At 46.0% G+C, this 24,384-nt stretch overlaps 1 protein-coding gene across 1 annotated transcript in view; it reads right to left on the bottom strand.

Annotated features, from left to right (window-relative positions):
• KCNK10 (potassium two pore domain channel subfamily K member 10) overlaps positions 1 to 24,384 on the bottom strand; it is a 93,374-nt gene that overhangs the window by 2,146 nt on the left and 66,844 nt on the right. The window contains exons 5-6 of the mRNA XM_045288148.1: positions 7,128 to 7,314; positions 1,662 to 1,804 (exon numbers count right to left, since the gene is read on the bottom strand). Coding sequence (XP_045144083.1) covers positions 1,662 to 1,804; positions 7,128 to 7,314 — 330 coding nt within the window. The remainder of the gene's footprint in view (positions 1 to 1,661; positions 1,805 to 7,127; positions 7,315 to 24,384) is intronic.

Here is a 24,384-nt window from a genome sequence, read left to right as displayed (position 1 = left end):
TTCTTCCTCTTCAACGCATGCCTCAGACTGGCTAGTGAGGCTGATGTGGTTTCAAAAGGCTCGCCCGGCAGCCCACCCCAAGGAGTCCCAGGGTTTGGAGACGGTTACATTGCTACCCTTGTTGAATTGTGTGGCCTCGTTCCTCGGACCTACGCGGGGTTCTTCCTCTCTAGCTTGGAGCCCGTCAAGCTTCATCCAGCTCACCTATCCGCCCCGCGCTCAGTCGGTCCTCTGCTCTTCCTTGTCCTTCTCCTGCATCTATCTGGATAAAGGACACCAGCCAGTCCCCATTTGCCCAGGACTCTCCCAGCCTTAAACCTCAAAGTCCTGTATCCTGGGAACTCTATCAGGCCGAGGCAAATGGGGCCAGGGGTCACCCTGTACATAGGGCACGTTCTGGCCATGAGCTATCAGGCTTGTCCTGGCTTCAGAAAGGCCTCTGGGGCACCTGGGGACCAAATTCCCCCGGCGAGGGTGTAGGCAGAGGGCATCATCGGCCAAAGCTCCCAGCTACTATTCCCTGTGTGTGACGCTCTCCAGGATGCTCAGCCCCAGAGTGCTCTGGTTCGTAATAGCAGGGCCAACAGTACCAACAGCACGCTTCCCTGAATAGAAAACTCAGATCTTAGCATTTACAAAAGTCAATATTTATGTTGGTCCCTGGTTTTTTATTTTTAAAACAGCTTATTTTCAGCAGGTCGGTTAGTTATCTGGGGAATCCGACGGGAAACTGAATTGGTGGTGCTTTGGTAAGCCTGGAAAACTAGCACTTGGGCCCAGTAAGGATATAGGAAAGTGCTCCACTAAGCAACTCTCTCCCAAGGGTCCTGGACATGGAAAGATGGTATTCCAGGAAGTCCCGGTAAACAGCTCCCTGAAAGAGCTATCTCTCTTAGTACTTCTTTTCCTTACAACCTGTTTTTAAAACCCTTTCTCCTTTCTAGGCCACCATCCCTCCCTATTTCTTTTCCCTTTGTCCCCAGAAAACGACATGAGGGGGGATTTTTGGCACCAAGGTCGTTCATGCCTTATCTGTCATCGTCCGCTGGCCCTTGTGTAAATTCTCACATCAATTTCCACCAGGCAGGAAACATGCTATGACCCTGGTCACAGAAATACATTGGTATCTTGCGATCAGACCAAAAGAAAAAAGGGGGTAAGGGTCAAAGGGACCTGTGTTTTCATGGCTTCTCCATGGTGGGTCCCTAGTGGACAACTTGGGTCCCATTCTGAACTGAGAACGATTCAAGGTGTTGGACTGCATTGCCATCAGGACTCAGAGACCCAAAGACCAGGTCTGACTTCACTGGGCTTCTTGAGAATTGTCTCTGCCTCTTCACATAGGTACGTGCTAAGGAGCTAGTGCACATCCCTCAGTCATAGTCTATCTCAGCTGACTATTTCTATTTTTTTTTTCTGAAAGGAATTCTTGTTTTACTACAAGAGTCACCACATCTCCTGACCTACCAAAAGAGGATCAATAATAATAATAAAAACCGCTCTCCCATTTAACTTGGCTTTTAGGGAATGATTCAAAACAAAGACGTCCTGAGGAGTTCGTATAGCAAGAAACACTAGCCCACCGAGCAGAGACAGGCGGGTCTCGACACAGGAGCGCATCTGACCTCAGGAACATGCATAGCACTGGGAAGGGGACCTACCTCCTCCTTTGTCTTTTTGGAAAGAACCCGCAGCCAATCTCCGATCATACTGAGGACAGCCGCAAAGTAGGCCAGGCCAACAAGGATCCAAAACCACACTAAGGGCTTATACCACTCCCGGTAATTGATGCCAGTGTTTCCCCCTGCAAACAACCAAACGTTACTTTAGCCACGATCTAGCAGATGGTTTTTGTAGCACAAACAGATTCCAGTCCACATAGTGGGGCTGCGGTCCCATCAGCATCCAACACTCGTAGCATCCAACAGTTTCCCCTGCCGTGTGCATGAGAACAACAGAATGGGGGGCAGGGCTGTGATAGGTGCCTTGTTTAAAGGAGCCGAGCTGTGGCTTGGTTACCTTTGATTCTCAACCACTACCTTTTATGCTCGTTACAACCATGATGAGTGGAGAACTTGACTCACTTATTCTCAACCTGAGCATTGACAAAGCTTGGAGTTGAAGGAGCCAGGCTGTCATTTCCCCACTCTTCCTGTTATCATTGCTGTGTGCTGTCCGGTCAATTCCCACTTAGAGTGACCCACTGGGACAGTGTCCTTGTTCCCTGCGGTTTCCAAGACCCTTGCTGAAGCACAGTGCCACATCTTCTTCCCAAGGAAGTGCTGCAGGGTTCAAGCCAAGTGTAGAAGAGCAAGGATGTTACTTTGAGGACTAAGGTGAGCCTGACCCAAGCCATGGTATTACTTTCAATCATTCCATACGCTTGTGAAAGTTGGGCATTGGATAAGGAAGACTGATGAAGAACCGATGCATTTGAACCATGGTGCTGGAGAAGAATACTTACTGAACGTACCATGGACTGCCAAAAGGATAACTAAATCTCTCCTGGAGAACGGGGAGACTCAGTGGTGTAGTGGTTACACATTAGGCTGCGACCCACATGGTCAGCAGTTTGAAACCACCAGCAGCTCCTCAGGAGAAAGACTGGGCTTTCTAAACCTCCCTAAACAGTTACAGTTGAAGTCTTAACGTCAATGATAAACAGTTAAGTCTCATAAACCCACGGGGAGTGGCTACGAGTCGGCATTGACTCCATGGCTGTTTTGGGATGTGCAGGAACTACAGCCAGAACTTGACTTAGAGGCAAGGATGGTATGAGAGGCACATTATGAAGAGGCACTGGTCCCCAGAAAAGGACCTCACCCTTGGGAGAGTAGGGGGACAGTGAATAAGAGAAAGACCCTCAATAAGAGGGATTGCCACAGCGGCTGCAACCATGGGCCAAACCACACAGAGCACAGGGCCGGGTAGTCTTTCAATTTTTTATACATACGGTTGCTATGAGTCAGAACCTACTGGAGGCACCTAGCAACAAGACCCATCATTTAATAGGTGAGCACTTAACTACTGCCCCACCTGGGCTCCTTGTTTCCCCCTGAACGTCTCTAAGTTTATTTTAATAGAAAATCAAATCGCCTTAAATGATCCCAAGTGGTTTGCAGTTCTGGAAGCATTGCCTTCTTAGCACACGTGCACTTATCAAGAGATGAATGGAGGTGTGGAAGTAAAATTAGACATAATGGCATGAATGAGACTTTGATCCAAGAAGCAGTGACTTAATGCTGAGGGATGGTGTTTACATGCTGCTACCACGAAGGATCAATTAGGCCGATTAATTAGAATTACCATAAGCTAGAGCTGAAAGGGACCGTAGAGTCCAGCTAGCTCAATCCCTTTCTCTTATAAATCAGAATCCCAGCGAAAATCCATCAAACCAAATTGGCCAGCAGCTCGAATGAATTGACCGGCTGTTCCATTAACGGTAGCAGTCACTTATTCCAAATAATTAGTCTACTTATTCCAACCTTCCTATAGGGACTTGCCTGAGGTAGTCACGCAAAATTGGCTCTGATGCCCAGCCCACTCTGAGAAGAAGGGAGGGAGGGAGGGTCCCCGGTGTGAGCATTGTGAGAAGGACGTTGCTACCCGATGAAGCAGGCAGGTGATCACTTCCAAGGTGACTGGCCATTGTGGTATTTCACAAAGAACAATTATTAGGCTATCCTGCTGGGTCATGGACATCAACCACATCTAGAACTGAATGCAAATTGAGCTCTTTAATAATACCTCCCCAAGGCAGCTGGGCAGGAACTGTGGCCCGTGGCTCTTCCGACTGTATCTGAACCACTTTGCCACTCAGCCCACAAAGTCTGAACAGCTGCTGCCATTTCTTCACATCAAAACAACAGGTTGTCAAGATTCTCGTATTGGGCTTAGGTGGTCTTTGCTTTTTGCTAGAATTCTCCTCCACAACTTACTTAGGCTATATCAGGCTGGAGTCTCTGCACCACGCAGCACATCTTTCTGCGTCAGGCCAGGACATAGGGTGGGTTTCTCTGGGGGCACACAGCACTGCAAATCTCCAGCCTGTCCTGGAGGAACTTTCCTGGCTAGCAGCTAAGGTCTCCGCTGCTAACCCCAACATTGGAGGTTCAAACCCGCCCCCCACCCTGTTGCTCTCTGGGAAAAAGATATGCCAGTCTGCTTGCATGAATGACAGCCTTGGAAACCCCATGGGTCAGTTCTACCCTGTCCTATAGGGCCTTCACTTGTGAAATTTGACTTAATGGCAACTGGCTTGATTGTTTTTAATCGCCCAATGAAGACTGGCGCTAGAGGGCGCTGGCGAATAGCAGTAGGCATCCTCTTGTGAGTGAGTCCTAGTCTCCGCTGGTGGGCAGGGATTCTGAGTCACCTGGGCTCCCGGGCTGGGTTGAGAAATGCTGCACGGTTGTTTTTAAAAAAAATACAAACTCACTACCAACCAGTCAGTGCTAACTCACAGCAACCCGCTGAGTTTCTGAGACTCTGTGGGAGTAGAAAGCCCAGTCTTTTTCCTGGGGAGCTGCGGGTGCTTTCAAACTACTGACTCTGCAGCTATAAGCCCAACTCAACCACTGTCCCACCAAAGGCTCCTTGCAAGCTCCTGACCTTAGGCTGTCCTAACTGAGCCAGCCACAGACTAAACCGGCACTGGCTCCTCCTGCGGTGGTCCAAGTTCCCCAAAGCACAGCCGCAACTAGCTCTTGTTAATGGACCAGGGCCTTCCAAAGGTTCGTGGGAAAAAACGGAACTGAAAGATGACCGGGTTTTTCTAGGGGGAAAAAATTTAATGTTTCCCAGAATCCTACTTTTTTATTAAATGGAAACATAGAAACCTTTATTAACCAAAAAATATCCAAGTGTGAAGCTCTTGTTTTGTTTTGGTTTTTAAAGTTGTGGTTTAATGCATATAGCATTCCAAATTTCCATGAACTTTTTGAAGCCCTCTCATAGGTTCTAAACGATCGGCCAGCCTGCCCTCTCGCTCTCGGAGTATTCCCCAAAGGGAATGGCAAAACAGCTGGTCTTCTAGGGCGCATGCTGTTCAGCTCGGCCAGCCTCAGCTCCAAAAACAGGCACGGAAAAGGACCTCCCCTAATTGCTGTCAGACTGTGGATTGTGAAAGGTGCTGATCTGGGGAAACCGCAGGACAAAGGGCTCCGTAATCAGCAGATAAAAGGTTAAAACTGTGGTGTCTGGTGGCTGCGTCCTGCTAGGCAAGTAGAAGTAAAATGCCAATATCGTCTACATGCTCCCCCTGTGGGGCCCCATGGTGACAAATGAATCATAAATTAGAATCATTAGAAAACCATTTTAAAAATAATCTCGCACACACACACAGGGCTCTGGCCTTTGTGCCCCAGAAGCCCCAGATGGGCAGTTCACGTCAGGTCTCTGGGGTCCTGATGCTGAGGGCTGAAGGCAGCCCAGACATGGCTGCTCTGGTTGTTAGGTGTCACTCGTATCGGCCTTAAGTACAACAGGAGGAAACACTGCCTGGCCCGGCACCTGCCTCACACTGGTTCCGGTCTGAACACAGGGGTGCAGCCTCTATGTCCATCCCTCCTCCTGATGCTCTTCTTCTTTTCCCTGACCCTCTACCACGTATAAGGGCCTTCTCCGGGGACTGATCCCTCCTACTAGCATGTCCCAAATAAGAAGAGATGAAGTCTTACCATCTCATTTCTACAAAGTGTTCTGGCTGTACAAATCTGTCTTGGAAGAACAGGCAGTGGGGCGGGGAACAGACGTGACCCAGTGCAATTCATACTTTGGAGAGTCCTTAAAGATGTTTGTGGAAAAGGTTCTTAAGTCCAGGCACTCTTATGTGTATTTGAACTCATGAAGTTCCCCATAGACCAGCGATAGATAGTGCTAGGAATTAACATGGGCATGCCTTGTCAGTGCTGCTGTGTGATTCGCTCTAGATCTTGGGGCCCCAGAATGAGCACGAGGCTCAGAAGCTAGTTGCTGCATACAGGGCTGAGCACTGTCCATCAGAGAAGACTGGTGGGGTTAGGCTCCAGTCTTTTCATAAACCCTTATTCATCACTGTGACTTTTTAATTAATCAAAAGAAGGGGGGTCCCTACTATTTCCACAAAGTGGATTTCATTTTTCATTGCTCAGTTGAGCCAAACCACCCAGATGTTATGCCCATTAACATAGCAGCACCTCCACGCCCACTGACGAGACTTGAACATCCTGGCTTTCATTTCTGCTCCCCAGATCCCACCCGTCTTCCTACACTCCATGGAGCTGAGGCCTGGCTGGGACCCCACACCACGGGAGGAGCAGTTCGTCTCTGAGCTCCGACTTTAAAGGCCCAGGATGCTGCTTCGCCAGAAACTGAGCCGAACAGACACAGACTGCAACCCAAACATCTCAAAACTCGGATTGTGTCTTTCGTTTGGAGTGTTCGCTTCTTAGAGTAGAAAGCACTTTGCTGCCTGACCACCTGGAACGATCCCACTGGGAGAACAGAAGGGTAGTCCTTCTATCCCTGCCTTCTCCCCACCCTCTGGGTAAGTAGTACGCATACAAAGTGAAACCACATTTCGTTTTCCAACACCTGCTGGCAAGTGACATGCAGATTCTCTTTTCACTCGCTGACACATCACTCGCGGACATCCCGTTTTACAAAGAAGGCTGTTATTGCTTCCAGAGCCATTCGTGCAGAATCCATTAGGACAGGATCTTTCCTCAGCACCTGGAAAGTCACATTCATTCTGAGTCTCGGGTCTGGGGATGCCCAGGTCCACCGTTGTGGGGACAAAATCTCTCCTCTCAGCTTCAGGAAGCTTCGCCTGCGGGCCAAGTTATGCTAATCTCGCAAGGAGCCTTACCACCGTTCAGAATTCCAACATTCAGTGAACTGTTTCATCTCACTTATGCATAATGCATATGAGAGAAGGGCAATTGGCATCCTGGGGAGGAAGGCGCTTTACGTTCCTTTCACACCCAACACCGCACGTAGGTCTTAAAGGAGCCTGTGCACACAGGGACACCTGAATCATTTACACTGCCTTCCCCTACAACGGGGTCTCGTAGCGACTTTGAAAAGCACAGTTAGCAGATTCTTTTCTCTTCCGGGGCCCTGGTGACCAAGATTCCCCCAGTGCTCACCTGCCACGAAGTCGCCAAAGCCCACTGTGGTCAGAGTGACCACCACAAAGTAAATGGACTCCAGGGCTGTCCACCCCTCGATGTACTTGAAAATGACAGCAGGGATGGTCACGAACACAATGCAGCCAGCCAAGATGAACAGGATGGTGGAGATGACCCGAATCTTGGTCTGACTCACTTGCTTCTTCTAGGAAGAACAAAGAGAGACTGATCAGCTCCATCACCCTGGATACAGAAGAGAGAAGCATTCACACATGCACCATGTCAGTGGCTTCGAATCATGTCAGTAGGTCGTAGGCTGCTGTCTGAGAATCCAGAGCAAGCCATGGATCCTTTCTGAGAAAAAAAGACATAAAGACCCTTCTAGTTGGTTCCCAGGCTTGACAAAGCCGTCTGTGGACGGCAGGTCAAGAAGCCCAGATTAGCTCATGTCCCTCGAATGTCCCTCCCTGGAGGTCGTCTGCAGCCCCAATACAGATTCTAGCTCCCTCCGTGGGACAAATGTCATTGCTTCCCAAGGTGGGCTTCCTGCCATTTTTCAGATGGCATTATTCACCCTCGGGTCGGGATGCGATCTGGAAAGCCAGTAGTTCGAAACCACCAGCTGCTCCTTGGTCTGCTCTCATAAACGGTCAGTCTCAGAAACCCACAGGGGACAGCTCTCTTCTGTCCTGTCGGGTCTCCGTGCGTCAGAATCGACCGATGGCAGAGGGTCTTGAGTTTGAGACCTCTGAGCTCTTTCCCCAGTGACGAGGATAGCCTTGCATCGACTCTCCCTTCTGTCAGAAGAGCCCTGGTGGCGAAGCGGGTTATGCATTGCGCTGGTAAGCTCAAGCTCAGCACTTTGAAGACTCAGCTGGGAGGAAGATGAGGATTTCCGCTCCTGTAAAGATTTACAGCCTCCCAAACCCAAAATGGGTAGTTCTACTCCACCCCTACAGGGTCGCTGGGAGTCATAACTGCCCTGCCTCACAAAGCTATCATGGCTGTTAAGTGATGCACCCCTACACTCCATTCTCCAGATGCACAGGGTGGGGCTGCCAGGTAAATGTGGGACTGCTAACCCACCCCAAGGGGGCACTCAGTATATAGAGTAGGAACTGCAGGGGAGGGGTCATTTGGGCTGTTCCCTTCCTGTCCTCTCAAAAAACTATCTCGGGGGGGGGGGGGGAGCGGGGTTCATTGATATTGGTGAAGTTCATGTGAAAATTATTTCTTTTCCCAAAGCACCAGTACAAGCCATCAATGACCTGAGAACCATGGGGGTGGTTCATGTCATGAAGGCCCATGCCGATGGTGCATCTGAGCCCCTCTGAGTACCCAACGTCCAAAGCCCAATCGGAGATTCTCCCATAGACCATTAGGTTAGTCTAAATGCTGGCAGTGGGAACACCAACCCTCCCCGCCCCCCCAATGGATCCCTCTTCCTCCAAAGCACAACGAAATCAAAATAATGAAATGTTTGTGATGTTGACGTGTTCAGTCGTAAATGAGGATGTGAATGCGATCGCAGTCCAAATGAAGCTGACCTTGGCAAAGGAGGACCACACATCCACAGGAGGCTGGAAGAATTCCCGGCTGCAGAAGATGGGTGAAGGGGAAGAGGGCATAAAGCGGGGAGTGGGTTGGCTTGGTAGCAGAGAGGGGTGGGTTCTGAATGACCTGATCATCAAGATAAGCATGCCACCGCAGCTCATTGCCCAAGCTCGCTCGTGGGTTCTTGAGCTGCTTTCCCCAGACATCCAAGGATGATGTGTGAGGATTTTTTTTTAAGAATTTGAAAATCCATTGTCATGGATTGAGTTTAAACAACCTGAAAAAGATATATTGATAAAGGCTTGACCATTATACCTGTAAATGGGGAAACAGTGTTTTTTCATTGGCAATGCTGGAGTCCCCGGGCATTGCAAATAGTCAAGTGCTTGGCAACTACCTGAAAGACTGGGGGTTCAAATCTACCCAGAGAGGCCTCAGGTGACTCTTGGTGTTCATGTTCAAAGATGCAATAGTATGTTCCAGTGATCAGCTTGAGGAAGTGAGTTCCCATGTGCATCGTTCGTTTTCTTGTTCATTTGTTCTCCTAGACTGTTTGTTTAATGCTTCGTTTTAATGAAATGTTCCAAATGAAAACCCTCCGTCGGAGACTGCAAGCTAATGAATTTATTTTGGATCTCTTTTTCTGTTTAATTGAGTGAATCTTATGAAGAATTTCTATATACATATTAAGTAACTGGGTTAAGTAATGTTTGTTAAACATTGAGTAATGTTTGTCATATATTGAGTTGAACATAAGGCTGAATTTTGAGCTGACCTCACAGACCAGTGAATTTATGAGGTTTTCCTTCTTGTTTCGTGTCTGTCTTGCTTCTGTCTTGTCTGAAGAAGCTATGACTGACAGCTACTAGGTGTTTTGTTTTGTTTTGTTTTCATGAGGCAGTCATAGATTTTTTTTTCCCTCTTCCAGGAAAAAAAAAATGGTTCTTTGCCTGTCTTATGAATTGGACTTTTAATAGCTACATTGAGAAAACTTGATATAAATAAATTGGTCTATTCAAAAGCTACACTATAAAGGATGGATTGTTTCTTTAAACTGGTATGGCAAGGTCCTAAAAGGAGCAAATTATTCTAAATTGCTGCTCTAAAGTATCCTCTAAAGCATGCAAAGAACAGGGTTATAAAAATGGAATAATGTGTCTCTGGGTGGTAAATTAGGTTGTACATACTGTTCCTTCAAAGAACTTACTCTGATCAGTTTAATGATACTTAGATACATTAGTGTTAATAGTCTCTGGATTTAATGAAAATGAATTCATTCTGACAAAGGTTTTTATATTTATGTCAATCTTGAAAACAAAATCTTAAGAGTAAAACCTTTCTAAGTAATAAGCTAGATAGTATATAGAATTAGGCTATTTAGGGGGAGGGAGTAATTTTTGTAAATCCCAGAATGAGAAGAAAGAATGCTAAACAGCAAGAAAATAATTACAATTGGAAGGAAAACAATTTAGTTGATTCTTGTCTGTCAAATTATGTAGGTCAATTAGAAATATGTAAATAATTGTGACTGGCCGATTTGTTTTTAATAATGAGTTTCTGAGTTCTACACTACTTCAAAGAAAGCTTTGATAAAACAACCCTCCCAAATAGGTGACCACCTTTTAAAGACAGAATGGCCCACATAGTTACAGAGGCAGACAAGTGCCAAGTCAGGCTGTTAAGTAGGAGGCTTCTCTTGGCTCATGTAGCTGTTGAGACTGATGAACCCAAAATCAGTCAAATAATTATAATAACAGGCTTATGGCTACAGAGGGGGGGTAAGTCTAAGGTCAGCGTGTCAGACGGCAGCCAGTGACGATCAGCAGGCAATCTGGCAGGCCTGTAACTCAAGTCCAAAGAAATGGCATTCAATGAGTCAGATTCAGCAAAAGGTAAGTAAGCTTTCCCACAGCATCCACGTATATACTGGGAGAAGGCCACACCCCCAAGAAGACATCTTTTGTTTACACCAGAGCTGTCTTCTGAGTAAGAGTGGGGCAGCACACTCTAATCTTATAACTGATAGGCTGCTCCAAGCAGATCTATTACCAAAGTGATCGTGTTATATCACATCATGGCGAATTGCTAGGTCTTAACTGCCCAAGCACTCAGAAACCTGGTCCATGCAAGTTGACACAAAACCTAACACAGTAGCTAAAGAATGTCCTTGATAAGCGTTCTCCTCGTTTCCTGGTCCTTGCCATTTGACTAGCCCGAATGGGAAGGTTTTGATTGTGTGGCTCTCACTCTTGCTTGAGCTAGACCCAATCTCCATCAACGGACTTACCTCTTCCAGCTGATAGTGTCCTTTTAAGAGCATGCTCATCTAGATTTTTAATTCAACAAGAAAAACAAGGAAACTCCGGGTTTGGAAGGCAAAGAACAATAAAAGCCAATGTGGCATGTGTCAAAGTTCTGACTAAAAACAGAGTATTTAAAATTATTTCCCTTATAGACTCCAAGTAATGGGTAATGCAATGAGTAGGATAGAAAGGTAGCTCTCAAAAGCCAAATAGCTTTGGACATTCCCACTGCTGCTCAAAAGGCATCTGTGTCATGGTCAAGTCTGGCTGTTGGGTTGCTAACATTACTCATGATGCTTCCCATGTGCAATGCACAGAGTCAAATCTCCATAAGCCTGTTCCCTCTTTGATTAAAATTGTCAATAACTGGTTAAGTTCACGGTATAGATGATAGAGGAAAATCATGTACTTTGGTATGTTTCCATTCATATTTTTATCTAGCTTTATAATTATGAAACATTGTATTTAATCACCTATTACAAGCCTAGTCATCCCAGAGATAAATTGATGTTAATCATTCGTGCTTTATAGCAAATAAGGAAAAACGGGTCTCTCTGCTTTGATGTACAGGTGTCGGCTAATGTTCTTCATGTTGCGGTGGTTTGAGCGAATTTTTATAACCACTAGAGCAACTCATCTCGTTGAAGGTCTTCCTCACTTTCAATGGTCCTCGATTTGACCCAGCATGATGTCCTTCTCTAGGGACTGGTCCCTCCTGAGAACATGTCCAAAATGTGTGAGGCAAAATATTGCCCTCTTCACTTCCCAGGAGCGTCCCAGTGGTGCGTCTTCCAAGGAAGATTTGTTCAATCTTCGGGAAGTCCAGTGTATATTTGATATGGTTGGGTTTTTTTTGCCAGCACCACAATTCAAATGCTCCATTCTTCTTTGATATTCCTTACCTCATTATCCAGTTTCCACATGCAGATGAGGCAATTAAAATGACCACCTTTGGGTGTCAGTCACACTCTAGTCCTCAAAGTGACATCTTTGTTCTATGAAGGTAATTGCTTAAATTTGGATTAAACTTTCGATGAGTAAGCTACTCACTTGAAGCAAAGCAGCTCACGTGGAGAGGAAGTCTGATGGCAAGGTGAAGAAAATAAATGCAAGATCAAGTGGATTGGCAATAAGGTAAATGATGGTGGAGCCAACCACCAGAGGTAAAAATCCTGGCAGAAGAAAAATTCATGGCTGCAGGTGATCAGTGTCTGTTAATGGAGGCTTAATCGAAAGGAGGGAAACAAGGCCTTGGAAGCTTAAAACAAAGATGGAGGTCGTCATGCCCAATCCAGGAGAGCCGCCTTTGCTCCCTGGTTTCCGCAGGCAAAAGCTTACTATCATAAGCAACCTAACAGAAAGAGTAGTTAGCAGCTAATAGTAACGGGGGCAGAGATGAAGAAAATCTTCTACAATTGATTATGGTGATGATCGCACAACTTTAAAAAAGATATTTAGATGACTGACTTGCATGCTACGTAAACCACAGGCCCATAAAAGTGTTGAAATAAAATTACCCAGATGCAACACAACTGGAAGGTTTTGTAGATAAGGTGAAGCATGTCCTGAAACAAGTTGCACGAATGTTAAATGAGACGCTCATCTGTGATGCCGACTTTTTCCTAAAACACAATAAAATGTTTTGTTTTGTTTTTGAAAAAGGGATGGTAGTTAGCTCATTTCTGTAGATTTATGCATAAATCTACAGCCCCCGCTCTCTCACTGCGGCAATCCAGAAAAGCAGATGCCCGGTCATCTGAAACTGCTCTGCAGGGATGGAGTCCCTCAGACCTGTGATCTTTGTCTTCTTAAACAAAGAGAAGAAGGGATTCCCAAGGACACTTGCATGAACATGAGGCCAACTGGCTTAAACCACTCAAACTTCTCCTACTCTTCTGATTCCCCCCTATGTGATCCCGACCCATTTGTTGCAACAATGCTCTTTAGGCATGTGTTCCCCGATGTGCTAATTTTGGATGGAATTATAAACCTCTAGTATCATTAACTTTGATTCTATTCTCGGAAATTAATTTACAGGTGTAAGTTTTCGCAGTATCTATTATTCTACATACCCAGATTTGTGCTGAGCTCTAGATATTAAAAAACCCAGTTGCCTCCAGTGACCATTTTAAACAGTGGATCTCAGGATGCAACCACAAACTCTCACGTGCCTCGCACAGCCTCCTGTAGGCCTCTGATCACCAATGGCCTTTTAACTGCTCACTGCCTGTGCAGCATGTCTAAGAATGTGGACTCTGAGACAGACTGCCTGAAACAAATCCCATCCTTGCTGCTAAACAGCTGAGGGGCCTCAGGCAAGTCTCTCAACCTTTCTGTTTCCCAATGGAGATACAAGGACCCACCCCCATAAGATTGCTAAACTCCAATGAGTGAAGTGTGTAAAACTATAGCACAGTCCTCATGATTGTTCACTGGTTGTTAAGTACCATCATTGGTGTGACACTTTAAATCTCTTCTTGGACAGGGACCGACCCTTGGCTTTCTACTCCCATAATGAGTTACAGTCTGGGAAACTCACAGGGACAGTTCTACCCGATCCTATAAGGGTGCTATGAGTCGGCATCGACTTGATGGCACTGGGTTTCATGTTGGTGTGTTCTTTATTGTTGAAGAAGCCATGGTTATGCAGTGGGTTAAGTGTCGGATGGCTAATCAAGGCTTGGTGGTTGAAACTCACCAGGCGCTCCACAGGACAAAGATGAGGCCAGCTGCGTCCCTGAAGACAGCAGCCTCGAACATTGCACGTCCACTCTGTCCTACAGGGTTGCTCTGAATGGGAATCCATTCAATGGTGCTGGGTTTGTTTTGCTCTTGCTTTTATTTTACTCTTGAAGAATGTCTCCCCGAGCCTGGACGCCCCTTCCTAGATACATGATCTCATTTAACAAAGGCTCATTTTCAAAGGCGGGTGTGTGTGTGTGTGGTGGGGGGGTGAGTCCTCCTCCATGGCCTTTCTATGCTAATTCTAAATTGTGCTCCCAGGCAATCTAAGCACGATCTTGGAAGCGTTTTTATTTGCCTTCCAATTAATTTCCCCTAGTTCTTCATCATCCTTTGGAAACTGCCAAGAGCTGAGGAGGAGGTTTTTTGAAGCCAGAGAAGCCTAGAGCCGCTGTGGACCCAGCTCTCCCTGCTCATTCACCTCCTCGCCCCACCCCACTTAGAAAGCCCATCTGGGTTTCCACTGTGGGTTGCCAGGCAAACGGTGTTGCCTATTTACCAGTAAGCAGAGTAGTCAGAAGAAAGCTTTGCAAAAGCTAACCAGACTGTTTCTGGGCAGAGATGGTTGGATCGAGCATTTGGGCTGACAGGGTAGGGTGGTCGTAGATTTCGATCCAAATCTGGTTTTCTCATTTTGCTGACTATTTAGGATGGATTTGTTATTCCCATCTCCTTATGCAAAGAGTATGATTAAAAACAAAAATCTCCCCTTGGCCTCTCACTGTGGGAATATTTGAGGGACTCCAACTCCATCTTCTTAAGAGTTTCCATAGTGATCAAAATGGCACGTGCAATGATTAGGAAGAACCAAAGAAGGGTCAGACACTGGGGAGAGCCAGCTCTAAGCACGGTCCCTTAAGGCAAGCGGTTCGACGCTGACAACTGCAGTATAGACGTGGTTCCGCCCTCCGAGGCTAACCCCCAAGTCTAAGGCTCCTGAGGCCCGGCAGTCCGGGCTGCCCCTGTCTTCTTCCTCAAAGTCACAGTGTGCAGGCTCATTCTGCGAGCCGCTTCCTCACTGCCTGCCTGCACCTCTCGTCTCCTTTTCACTTTCACGGGCTGTTTTAGAATTCTGTGATAAGCAATTCAGCTCATAGTCTGCTTGAGAAATTGCATCTGTTGTGATTCATTCGCCAGGATGATGAGGATTGTATTAAATAATGACACTGGCAATAAAAATCCCGGGAAGGAGCTAGACAAGCAGCATTGCTTGAGTTGCAGGTTTGGTTGAAATGCAAACACATCACCATGGTAATACAACTGAGCTGAGGCTAATTGCTCCAAATAGAAAGATAAAAGGAACTACTTTACAAAAGGACTGACTTTATTTTCTCTTCTTAGGGTTTTTCTGCAAGACTTTCCCGCCCGCCCCCCGTCAAATGTCTGCTTCTGAGCTAATAGGTTCAACAACACAATGAACAGAACACTATTGACAGTAATTCTATAAAGTATGAGGCACACGATGGACTCCCAAGCAGAGACGCTGACTCTGAATACATATGAGGGGCAGACACGCCAGAAAGTCTCCATGGAGCTGAGTGAAAATTTCCAACTCAAAAGCAGGGTGGTCACATGCATCTTAACCTATACAAGCCCACAAGCGAACAAAAACTGTCTTTAGCTCTGAGACACGGCAGCATCTAACAGATGGCCAGCCAATTCAGTGCTCGGCTGGTTTCGCCGCACAAAGATTGTTGCAAGAATTTTCATAAACAAATTGTATTAACCCCGAAATTCCAAAGTAGGCACACCTGGGATGGAAAAAATAAATGGATTCTTTCAATCCACAAATAAGTTGTAAACTTCTTCAACTGTTCTTCTCCAGGAAGACTTTACCTAAAATGTTTCCCAGTGTTGTGTTCTGAAAGTTGGTGGCTGCTAATATCTAAGCAGAAGACTCCCTTGGGACACAGGATTATGCATTCAAAAATAGGCCAGTGAATTTATTTCGCCCATCGTTGTTAAGATTGGTATTTTGTTTGCTTTTAGGTATCAGACACTCTTTAAGCACAAGGGACACCGCAGTTTCTTAAAAAGCAGAAAGAAAGAAAAGGGTAAAGTGCCTTGCTCAAACCCAGATGGGCCGGTAGGAGCTGGACTGAGGGGAGCCTTCAGAGTGTGGCTGAAACAGTCTTGGCGGAGCGGTCCACGGAGCCTCAGCCGTGGTGTTTACTGGAGGGCAGACTTGGTGCACAATGAGCCCCGGTGGTACAGTGGTTACAAGGTGAGCTGCTGATGACAAGGCCAGCAGTTGAAGCCAGCAGCCTCTCTCAGGGAGAAGAGAGGCTTTCTACTCCCATAAAGGGTTGTCCACAAGCAGGCCTACCCTGCCCTACAGGGGTTACTAGGCACTGGAATGAGCTCGATGGCAGTGAATTTAGTGATTAAAACCTGAGCGAGAAGAAAGAGGAATCAAATCCTTGTCGCTCTGATTTGTGAATTATAAAGGTGTACCAACTGTCATGAAAGCTCTTTGGATCTTTGATGTGAGGAAGACACTTTGAATCTTGACTAGCTTAGGGTTTAGAAGCCATGGGCAAGAGGCCATACAATAGAAAAGCCTTCATATCAGCCAGGCAGGGTGCAGTGTAGCAATGATGAAATATACAACTTTCCTCTAGTTCCTAAATGCTTCATCCCCTCCCCGCCCCACTCACCCACTGTCGTGATTCCAATTCTACCTTGCAGATCTGGCTAGACCAGAGGATGTACACTGGTATAGATGGGAACTGGAAACACAGGGAATCCAGGACACATGATCCCTTCAGGTCCAGTGCTAAGAGTGGCGATACCAAGAGGATGGAGGGAGAGTGGGGTGGAAACGGGGAACTGATTACAAGGATCTACATATAACCTCCTCCCTTGTGGATGGACAACAGCGAAGTGGGTGAAGGGAGATGTTGGGCAGTGCAAGATATGACAAAATAATACGTTATAAAGTATCAAGGGTTCATGAGGAAGCGGGAAGCGGGGAGGTAGGGCAAAAAAATGAGCTGATACCAAGGGCTCAAGCAGAAAGCAAATGTTTTGAGAATGATGATGGCAACAACTGTACAAATGTGCTTGACACGATGGATGGATGGATTGTGATAAGAGTTGTACCAGCCTCCAATAAAATGATTAAACTAAAAAAAGGAAGAAAAGCCTTCATATCTCACATAGGAAACATCTAGACGTGATCTCAGCTGAAGTTGAGGCATACAAGGTAGATGCACGTAAAGAAGCGGAAGGGGACATCGGCTGATTGGCCACATCACTGTAAGGAATCCTGGAAATCCTGACAGACACTTGGCCAGCTTAACCGAATTCTAGTTTTACTTTACCCAGATTCCAGCAGCACAAGAAACCATGCCGACATCATCATACACCCTCCAAATCTCAAGGCCATCAAAGTGATGTCCACTCTGGACAGGACGGAACTACCCCCTTGGGTTTGCGAGATTTGAAGTCTTCATGGGAGTGGAAAGCCTCGTCTTTCTCCCATCATACACACACAAGCAGACAATAACACTGCACAAGCAAGCATGCACTCGGAAGAAAGACCTGGTGATCTATTTCTGAAAATCAGTCAATGAAAACCCTCTAGATAACAGCAATCCAAGGCCTACTTGATCAGGAGAACAGCACGGGACTGGCAGGGTTTCACTGCATTGTGAATGTGGTCACCAGGAGTCGGGCTGACTCGACAACAGTAATATTGCAGACCCTCAAAGATGGACTCACTCTTCTCCCTCCACTGGCCAATAAGGTCAGTGCATTGGCCAAGCAGCCCACAATGGGACAGCTGACAGATCCCTGATAGGATGAATGCTCACGGCCCACCTCCAGGTACTTCCTACCTCCTTTGTAGCATGTATAGCTCTTGAAAATCTGTCGCTCTGACTTATGGGCCGTCGACTGTTTCTTCCTCCCACTCCTTCCTTTGGGGAAATAAGAAGTCCACCAGAAACAAATCTTAACCTGGGAAGTCCTGCATTGAGGGAATGCAACAGAAACGAGCTAGAACTGCCCAAATTTCTTCAGCGGGGTATTTTCCAAGCTGTGAATAAATTGAGCTATGTCACTTTTCTATTCTATCATTTCCTCTTCTTTGGTACTAAGCAAAACTCAAACTGAAAAACAAAAACGGTCTTGTCAAATCAATTCTGACTCAAGCAAGCCCCTGGGCTCCATAGGGTTTTTCATGGCCACGGTCTTTCAGAAGTAGATCAGTAGACCTTTCTTCAGAGATGCTTGAGGGTAGGTTTGAACTGTCAACCTTTTTGTTAGCAGCCAAGCACTTAATCATTTGCACCACCCAGGGACAAAAGTGCACAAAACAGGATGTATGATAGTCTCATAGAGCTAGCGGGGAAAGGCACTAAATAAATAATCACACGAACAAATATATAATCATGGCTTGAGAGGAATGAAGGGAAAGGGATTCTACTAGTGAGGGTTTGGCAGGGAAATGACCCACTCACATATTGTCCCTGCCTGAATATTCCTACTTAAGTAGAAGGTGCTGTTGCAAATCAATCCAGACAGGGGACGGGTGCTGGAGAGAGGAATTGACCCTAAAAGTTGGCCAACACATCCAACGAACCCAGACTTCCCTTACATCCGTTCCTTTCTGCCCTTGACCTAGTGTTCATGATCACCTCATGGCAGAGTCATCAAGGATGGCACAGGGGCAGTGGATTACTTAATGGGGCTCTTTTTCACCAACGTCTCTAACTCCCACTGAACGACCTCTCCCTGTATGAAGGCTCTGGTAAGAAGATGGTGAAGATACTGAGAGGATTCACCAGTGAGTAACTGCAACCAGGATTCCCTGGAGTACCGTCCTGCTGGGTATAAAACGAGTCCTCTGAGAAGCAAGAGGAGGGATCTCATAACCCTCAAGGGCCGGAGTGGGGCGTGTCCTCTGGACCTGAGATACCTGCGCAGTGAACCTCCTGGATCCAGAAGACAGCTATACCATCCCAGGAGCAGCAGCAGAACCAGGACCAGAGCATGGAAGAGAGTGATGGACTTCCCAACCCACAGAGCAAGTAAAGCTGAGTGCTTTCATGCAGGAAGCTGGCTTGCAGACTGGGGTGCCTCTGGGTACTGAATTCAGGAAGTTGGGCTTTCTGACCCACGGAAGTGGAGCTGAGTGTCTTCTGGCTGAAGCTTACTGGAGTGGGGTGCCACTGGCCACGTAATTCAGGAAGCTGGGTTTGCTGATCCACGGAGCTTGAGCTGAATGCCTTCCAGGTGAGGATTATGGCAGAGTGGTATGCCTCTGTGGGCATTCATTAGCAAATATGAAACTCTGTGACATGTTCTAGTAAGGAACTACCCTGAGCATTTCTCACAGGTATCACAAATTTTTTAACTCCTTAGCAAACCTTTTCATCATGAATTTTGTATGTGGGTTTCTGCATAGACATTGCAAAGGATATTAGAACCCAAAGAAGTAAAACATTAAGACATGATCCTTTTTGTATCTCAGTGACATTTTATATAGATGTTTCAAGGAAGGTCGAGACTACATTGGTATGGATTGTGCAATGAATGATAACTCATCGGCACTGATTATTAAAGAGGAGTGTTGCCCATGGGAATTGGATTAGAAGAGATAGAAGGCCATTTGGGTAACTAAACAACCACAATAAATGTCCCTATTTTTATTTGATATTTTTAAAGAAATTAAATTATGTTCAGAGCTTAATGTAATAAGTGAAATATATTTTTACTTGTCACCACCACACATACACACCCAAAAATATTTGTTTTGGGCTTGTGTTCAAACCGATGAGTTCAAAATATGACATTTTTGAGTACCCTGTTCCAGTCTATTGGGCAGGACCCTGACTGCCAAGACTGAAACCTAGAGGTGAATCCTCCTTTCTAGTTGCTTCTAAGGAGGTACCTGAGCTAAACATAATGCCAAGATCTTTGAAAATAAGTGACAATGGTAGCAGGCACAAGATTGCCATTCCAAACGCAAATGTCACTTTTTATTTTAGAATAAAGAGAACCCTATTATAAACTTAAACTGAACGTGGTGCTATCCAAACAATTCTGACTCATGGAGACCCCGCGTGTTTCAGAGTAGAACTGTGCGCCACAGGGCTTTGACTGTTTTTTCATCTATGCCATGGGCTAACTTAATGCTACTATGAGTGGAACAACTTTATGCCCAAGGAGATGAGTTACAGTGTTCTCTATCATAAAATGATAATGATGTTGCTAAAGCAGTGGTTCTCAACCTTCCTAATGCTGCAACCCTTTAATACAGTTCCTCATGTTGTGGTGAGTCCACAACCATAAAATTATTTTCATTGTAATGTTGCTACTGTTATGAATCGGTGACCCCTGTGAAAGGGTCGTTCAACCCACAAAGGTGTCACGACCCACAAGTTGAGAACCACTGCTCTAAAGCGAACCAGTGGCATGCATAAACCAATGGATTTGGGAGTTCACAACGGTAGTTCTAACCTAAGAACAATTCGTTCTGATAGCATGGCTCTACTTGATACTTGCCCTCATGAAGAGATCACTAAAGACGTGAATGCTATCGCAAAGTATGGTGAGGAGATCAAATGGTGCCCGGTTTTCAGAAAGAATAGTATCTAGGGTCTTAAAGGTTTGTCTTAAAACAAGCAGCCACCGAAGTGTGGTGTCAACTAACTCTACATGGAAAAAGCACACCAGCCTGTGTGATTTAAGATTGTAAGTAATAAAACCCAAATCCAAAGGAAGGAATGGTAATGGGATTTAAATTATGAACACTGGTTTTCAGAATGCTATGGAAGATCATGGAACCCCAAAATCCATTTGCAGGTTTCCCCCATAGATTAAGCCACTGGTGAATCTCTTATGACCACAGTCCAGGGATGGGAATAGCCTTGCTATCAGACAGAGAGCATCGTGAAGCCAATTATAGCTGATGATGTTAAGTTAAAATGTAACACCTTATTTTACCTGTTGCAGAGTTGTTTCAGTGTTTAATGTTTTCTGCTTTCTTTTCAATTGAGGTTGTTCTGTGTGCTGTCCAGTCATTATTGTTGGGCTCTTGATTTTGTTTTTTGGTTTGCTTCCTGTTAGTGTTTGGTATGATATTCTATATATGCAAATCCAAGGTAGATAAATCTATAGGGGCAGTAACTGGATTAATAATTACCCAGGTGCCATGGCAGGCGGGGTGGGGGAAATGGGGAGCTAATAACAATGAGTATGAGAAGAAAATGTTCTGAAATTGATTGTGGCAGTGATTGCACAACTCTTCTTAATATGATAGAATAATTAAATTGTTTTCTTTTTAACTGATTTTTCAGAAGTAGATCTCTAGGCCTCTCAAAGTGCTTCTGGAAGGACTCAAATGCCCAACCTTTCAGTTAGCAGCGGAACATGCCAACTTATTTCCATCACCCTGGGGCTCCATTATACATTTTGGGATCAACTCACCCATCTCTTCTGGTGAAAGTCACTGACTGAAAACACTGACTGGTTAGCTGTCTGAAACCAAATGTGGTCATCACAAGGTCAAGGCTCCAATGACAAGTTCCATTGGATAAACAGTGGCCCAAATGCTAGGCAAGGAGCAGCTCTACGGATACATTTCTATAACCTCCTTCTCAAAGGTCCAGGATCTTCCTAAGTCTCTTGAACAAAGAGGTCAAAGAGCTTGGATACTGAGGGGTATAGAGACAAGGAGGGAGGATCTTGCCCCTGACCCAGGTTGAACTGAACGGCAGCAGGTGGGGGCTGCCATGGGTAGGCAGAGGTGGTGGGCAGCAGTAGATACCTCACTGGTAGAGGCCACCTGGAATCGATACCAGGACTGGTGACTACAATGGTAGCACTACGTCCCATTTCCACGGGCAATGACGAGGGTGGTTTTCACAGCAGCAGCCAGGCCAGAACATCCGTGGGGTCAGCAGGGCCTGCTACACACCAGTCAAGCAGACCCAGCAGTGGTTTCTTCAGGACCAGTTCTAGGACATGACTCGGGGATTGGTCCCGGCTCTGCAGCTCCCAGGGCTGTTCCCCCACCATCCTAAGGATTCTATAGATAGCCAAAGTCGCTTTCGTAATGTGTTGGGGTTTTTCCCCTGCTTAAATTCATCGTAGCTAAGCTGTATGCCTGGGGAAAAACTAGAGCAACCCCACCAGAGTGTCGGGGTAAACTGGCTTCAGCCACTTGGAGGCAGGTAAGGCCATGGCCCTACTGGATCCTAGATGACAGCCTGGATTTCTAGGCTCCCAGAACAGTCCGGGTTGCAGCATGCATGATGGCTCGGCTTTGGGTAATATCTTTAGGATACTCCTAAATACTCTGGAAGGTCTTGTCAACAATTACAACTGATGCGGGGGGCGGGGGGGGGGCGGGGGGGATCTTCTCAGCTGTGATGTGGAAGGGGCTGCACCAACTGGGGGACAAAGTATCAAAGGGAAGAGTGGCGCTAGACTCCTTAGGTTCCCGCAGGCAGAAGGGAACCAACCACTCTGTAGACAGGGGTGGGTGCTCAGAGCAGTGATTGGCAGTCTAGAAAGAACCGACGGGGAAGCGTAGGCTAAAGTAGGGAAAGAGAGAAGCACACTGTGGTAGTTACATAATCTGTTGTCAATTTGAGACTTACAAGTGAAGGAGTGGAGTTTCTTGACCTCATTTGGAGGTGCTAAGGAGATAAATAGCTCATTGGAGTTGGGACACAAGCTGAGCAGACACATGGAGCTACACTAGTGGCCTGGGCTGAAGGAGCCACATGGAGACAGACCCCTGCCAGCGCTGAGATGCTTACGCCGCTGCTGCATCTACAAGACTTTCCACCCATTGGCCTGTGATCTTCCCACATTCGGCACCATTGCATGTGTTTTGTGAGTCTGAAGAGGACTTTATAGATTGGTATCAGACATATGGGCTAATAACAGTCTTCTGGACTTGATCTGGACTGGACTGGGACATTTTCTCAATATTCAATTGCTCTTGTATGTAAAGCTCTTTCTTATACACATATGAGTGTCTCTCTGGATTTGTTTTTCTAGTCAACCCAGGCTAACACATACACACACACACACAGACACACACACACACTGGGAGCAATCAAAACATGAAGGAACCCCGGAAAGGGAACTGAGGTGGGAGAGCGGAGGAGGGGAGGAGAGCTGTCATGCCAATAGAATTGCAGGTGTCTGGGCTAGAGACGCAGTGAGAGAAGATGCAGGTATACATTCATCATCATGTTCCTGGCGGGGGTCTGGCTGGACAAAAGTTTCCATGGGATTCTAGTTTCCTCTCTGTGCTCCTCAAAGGTTTCCAATGTCCCTGCAACAGCCCCGTGACTCCAGTGGAACCTTTGAACCAAGGAAAGGAGGCTAAAAACACAGCAAACTCACTGCCATCGAGCTGAAGCCAACTCACGGAGAACCTATAAGGCAGGATAGAACTGCCCTTGCGAGGTTCAGAGACTGTCACTCTTTACAGGAGAAAAGCAGTGGGAAATGATAAGAGGAAAGCGGATAAAGTAAAAAAAAATAGATGGAAAGAGAGGAAACAGATGCTCATAAATCCCGTGGTGGCTCGTTTGTGAAATAACACAAGTCCCTTGAAAACCACACTGTTTGTCTTCCTCCCCTTTGGGAGTGGGGTGACGACTATGTCCTGGAAGAACACTAGACGAGAGAAAGAGGAAGAGATAGTCCCTCTGTAAAGGAAGAAAGATGGGCCTCGTCAGAGGCTGCAGGATCCCTGGACCATGTGCCAATCGTTGCTGGAAGCAATAGGACCTGGTCTTGGTCCAGCTCAGAAAATTGCATCCTGCCTGCTGCCTGAGCCACCTCCTCTTCCTAAGCGGAACTGCTCAGGAGTCCCTCCTGCTGATGGCAAACATGCTGTCCCCCCTCTTACCTCCTTGCTTTAGGGTTATTTTGCAGCTTGCCCTCTGGAGGTACTGGCTTGTTTACTGGCGCTCAAATGCGGTATGGTTGTGTCATCCCATGCTTTTAAAAGCTATTCCATCTGCCAGCATATTCTTCTCCATTTTTAGGTGAGTCAAACTCATGTTGATTTCTCAAAACACAATACAGAGATTACCTCCTGCAAGAAACCTTCTCTGCCTTCTGGTTAGTTTTCTGCACGAGCCTCTGTGGATAGAATTATTCCGCCCACACTGTTATTTATCTACACCCACATCTCCTCGTTGGGCAATGAGCTCCTTCCTCCTGTGTCCTGGGTTCCCAGAACAGTGCATTTTCTACATTCGGCCCTTCTCCTTTAGTGCCAAGGAAAAACATAAGAATAATTGTTCCAGGTGAAATCCTCTAAAAAAAGAAATAAAATGATTCTTCCAAGAGACCAACTTTGAGGATTTTACAGCATGGAATTTTAATAAAGTATAAAAGTAAAGGGGCTTCAAAAAGACTCATGAAAAACTAGAAAGGTCTAAATATAGGCATGTACATATGTAAATATATTTATATAGGATGGTAGGGAAATAGATCTACATGCATATATTTATAGATTTAGTACTAAGGCAGCAGATGGACATTGGACCTCCACTCAAGTACTTACTCAATGAAAGAACACTTTGTTCTATTAAATTGGCATTCCATAACGCACACCTTCCTGACACAATCACTGAAGACAAATGTGTGCATAAGCAAATGTGGTGAAGAAAGCTGAAGATGCCCAGCTATCAAAAGATATA

The sequence above is a fragment of the Echinops telfairi genome, unplaced genomic scaffold, assembly GCF_000313985.2.
Source record: "Echinops telfairi isolate 266 unplaced genomic scaffold, ASM31398v2 ScPeMD7_18;HRSCAF=68, whole genome shotgun sequence".
NCBI lineage: Eukaryota > Metazoa > Chordata > Mammalia > Afrosoricida > Tenrecidae > Echinops > Echinops telfairi.
Note: the sequence above shows the minus strand (reverse complement) of the source record. Positions and strands in the feature narration are given on the sequence as shown.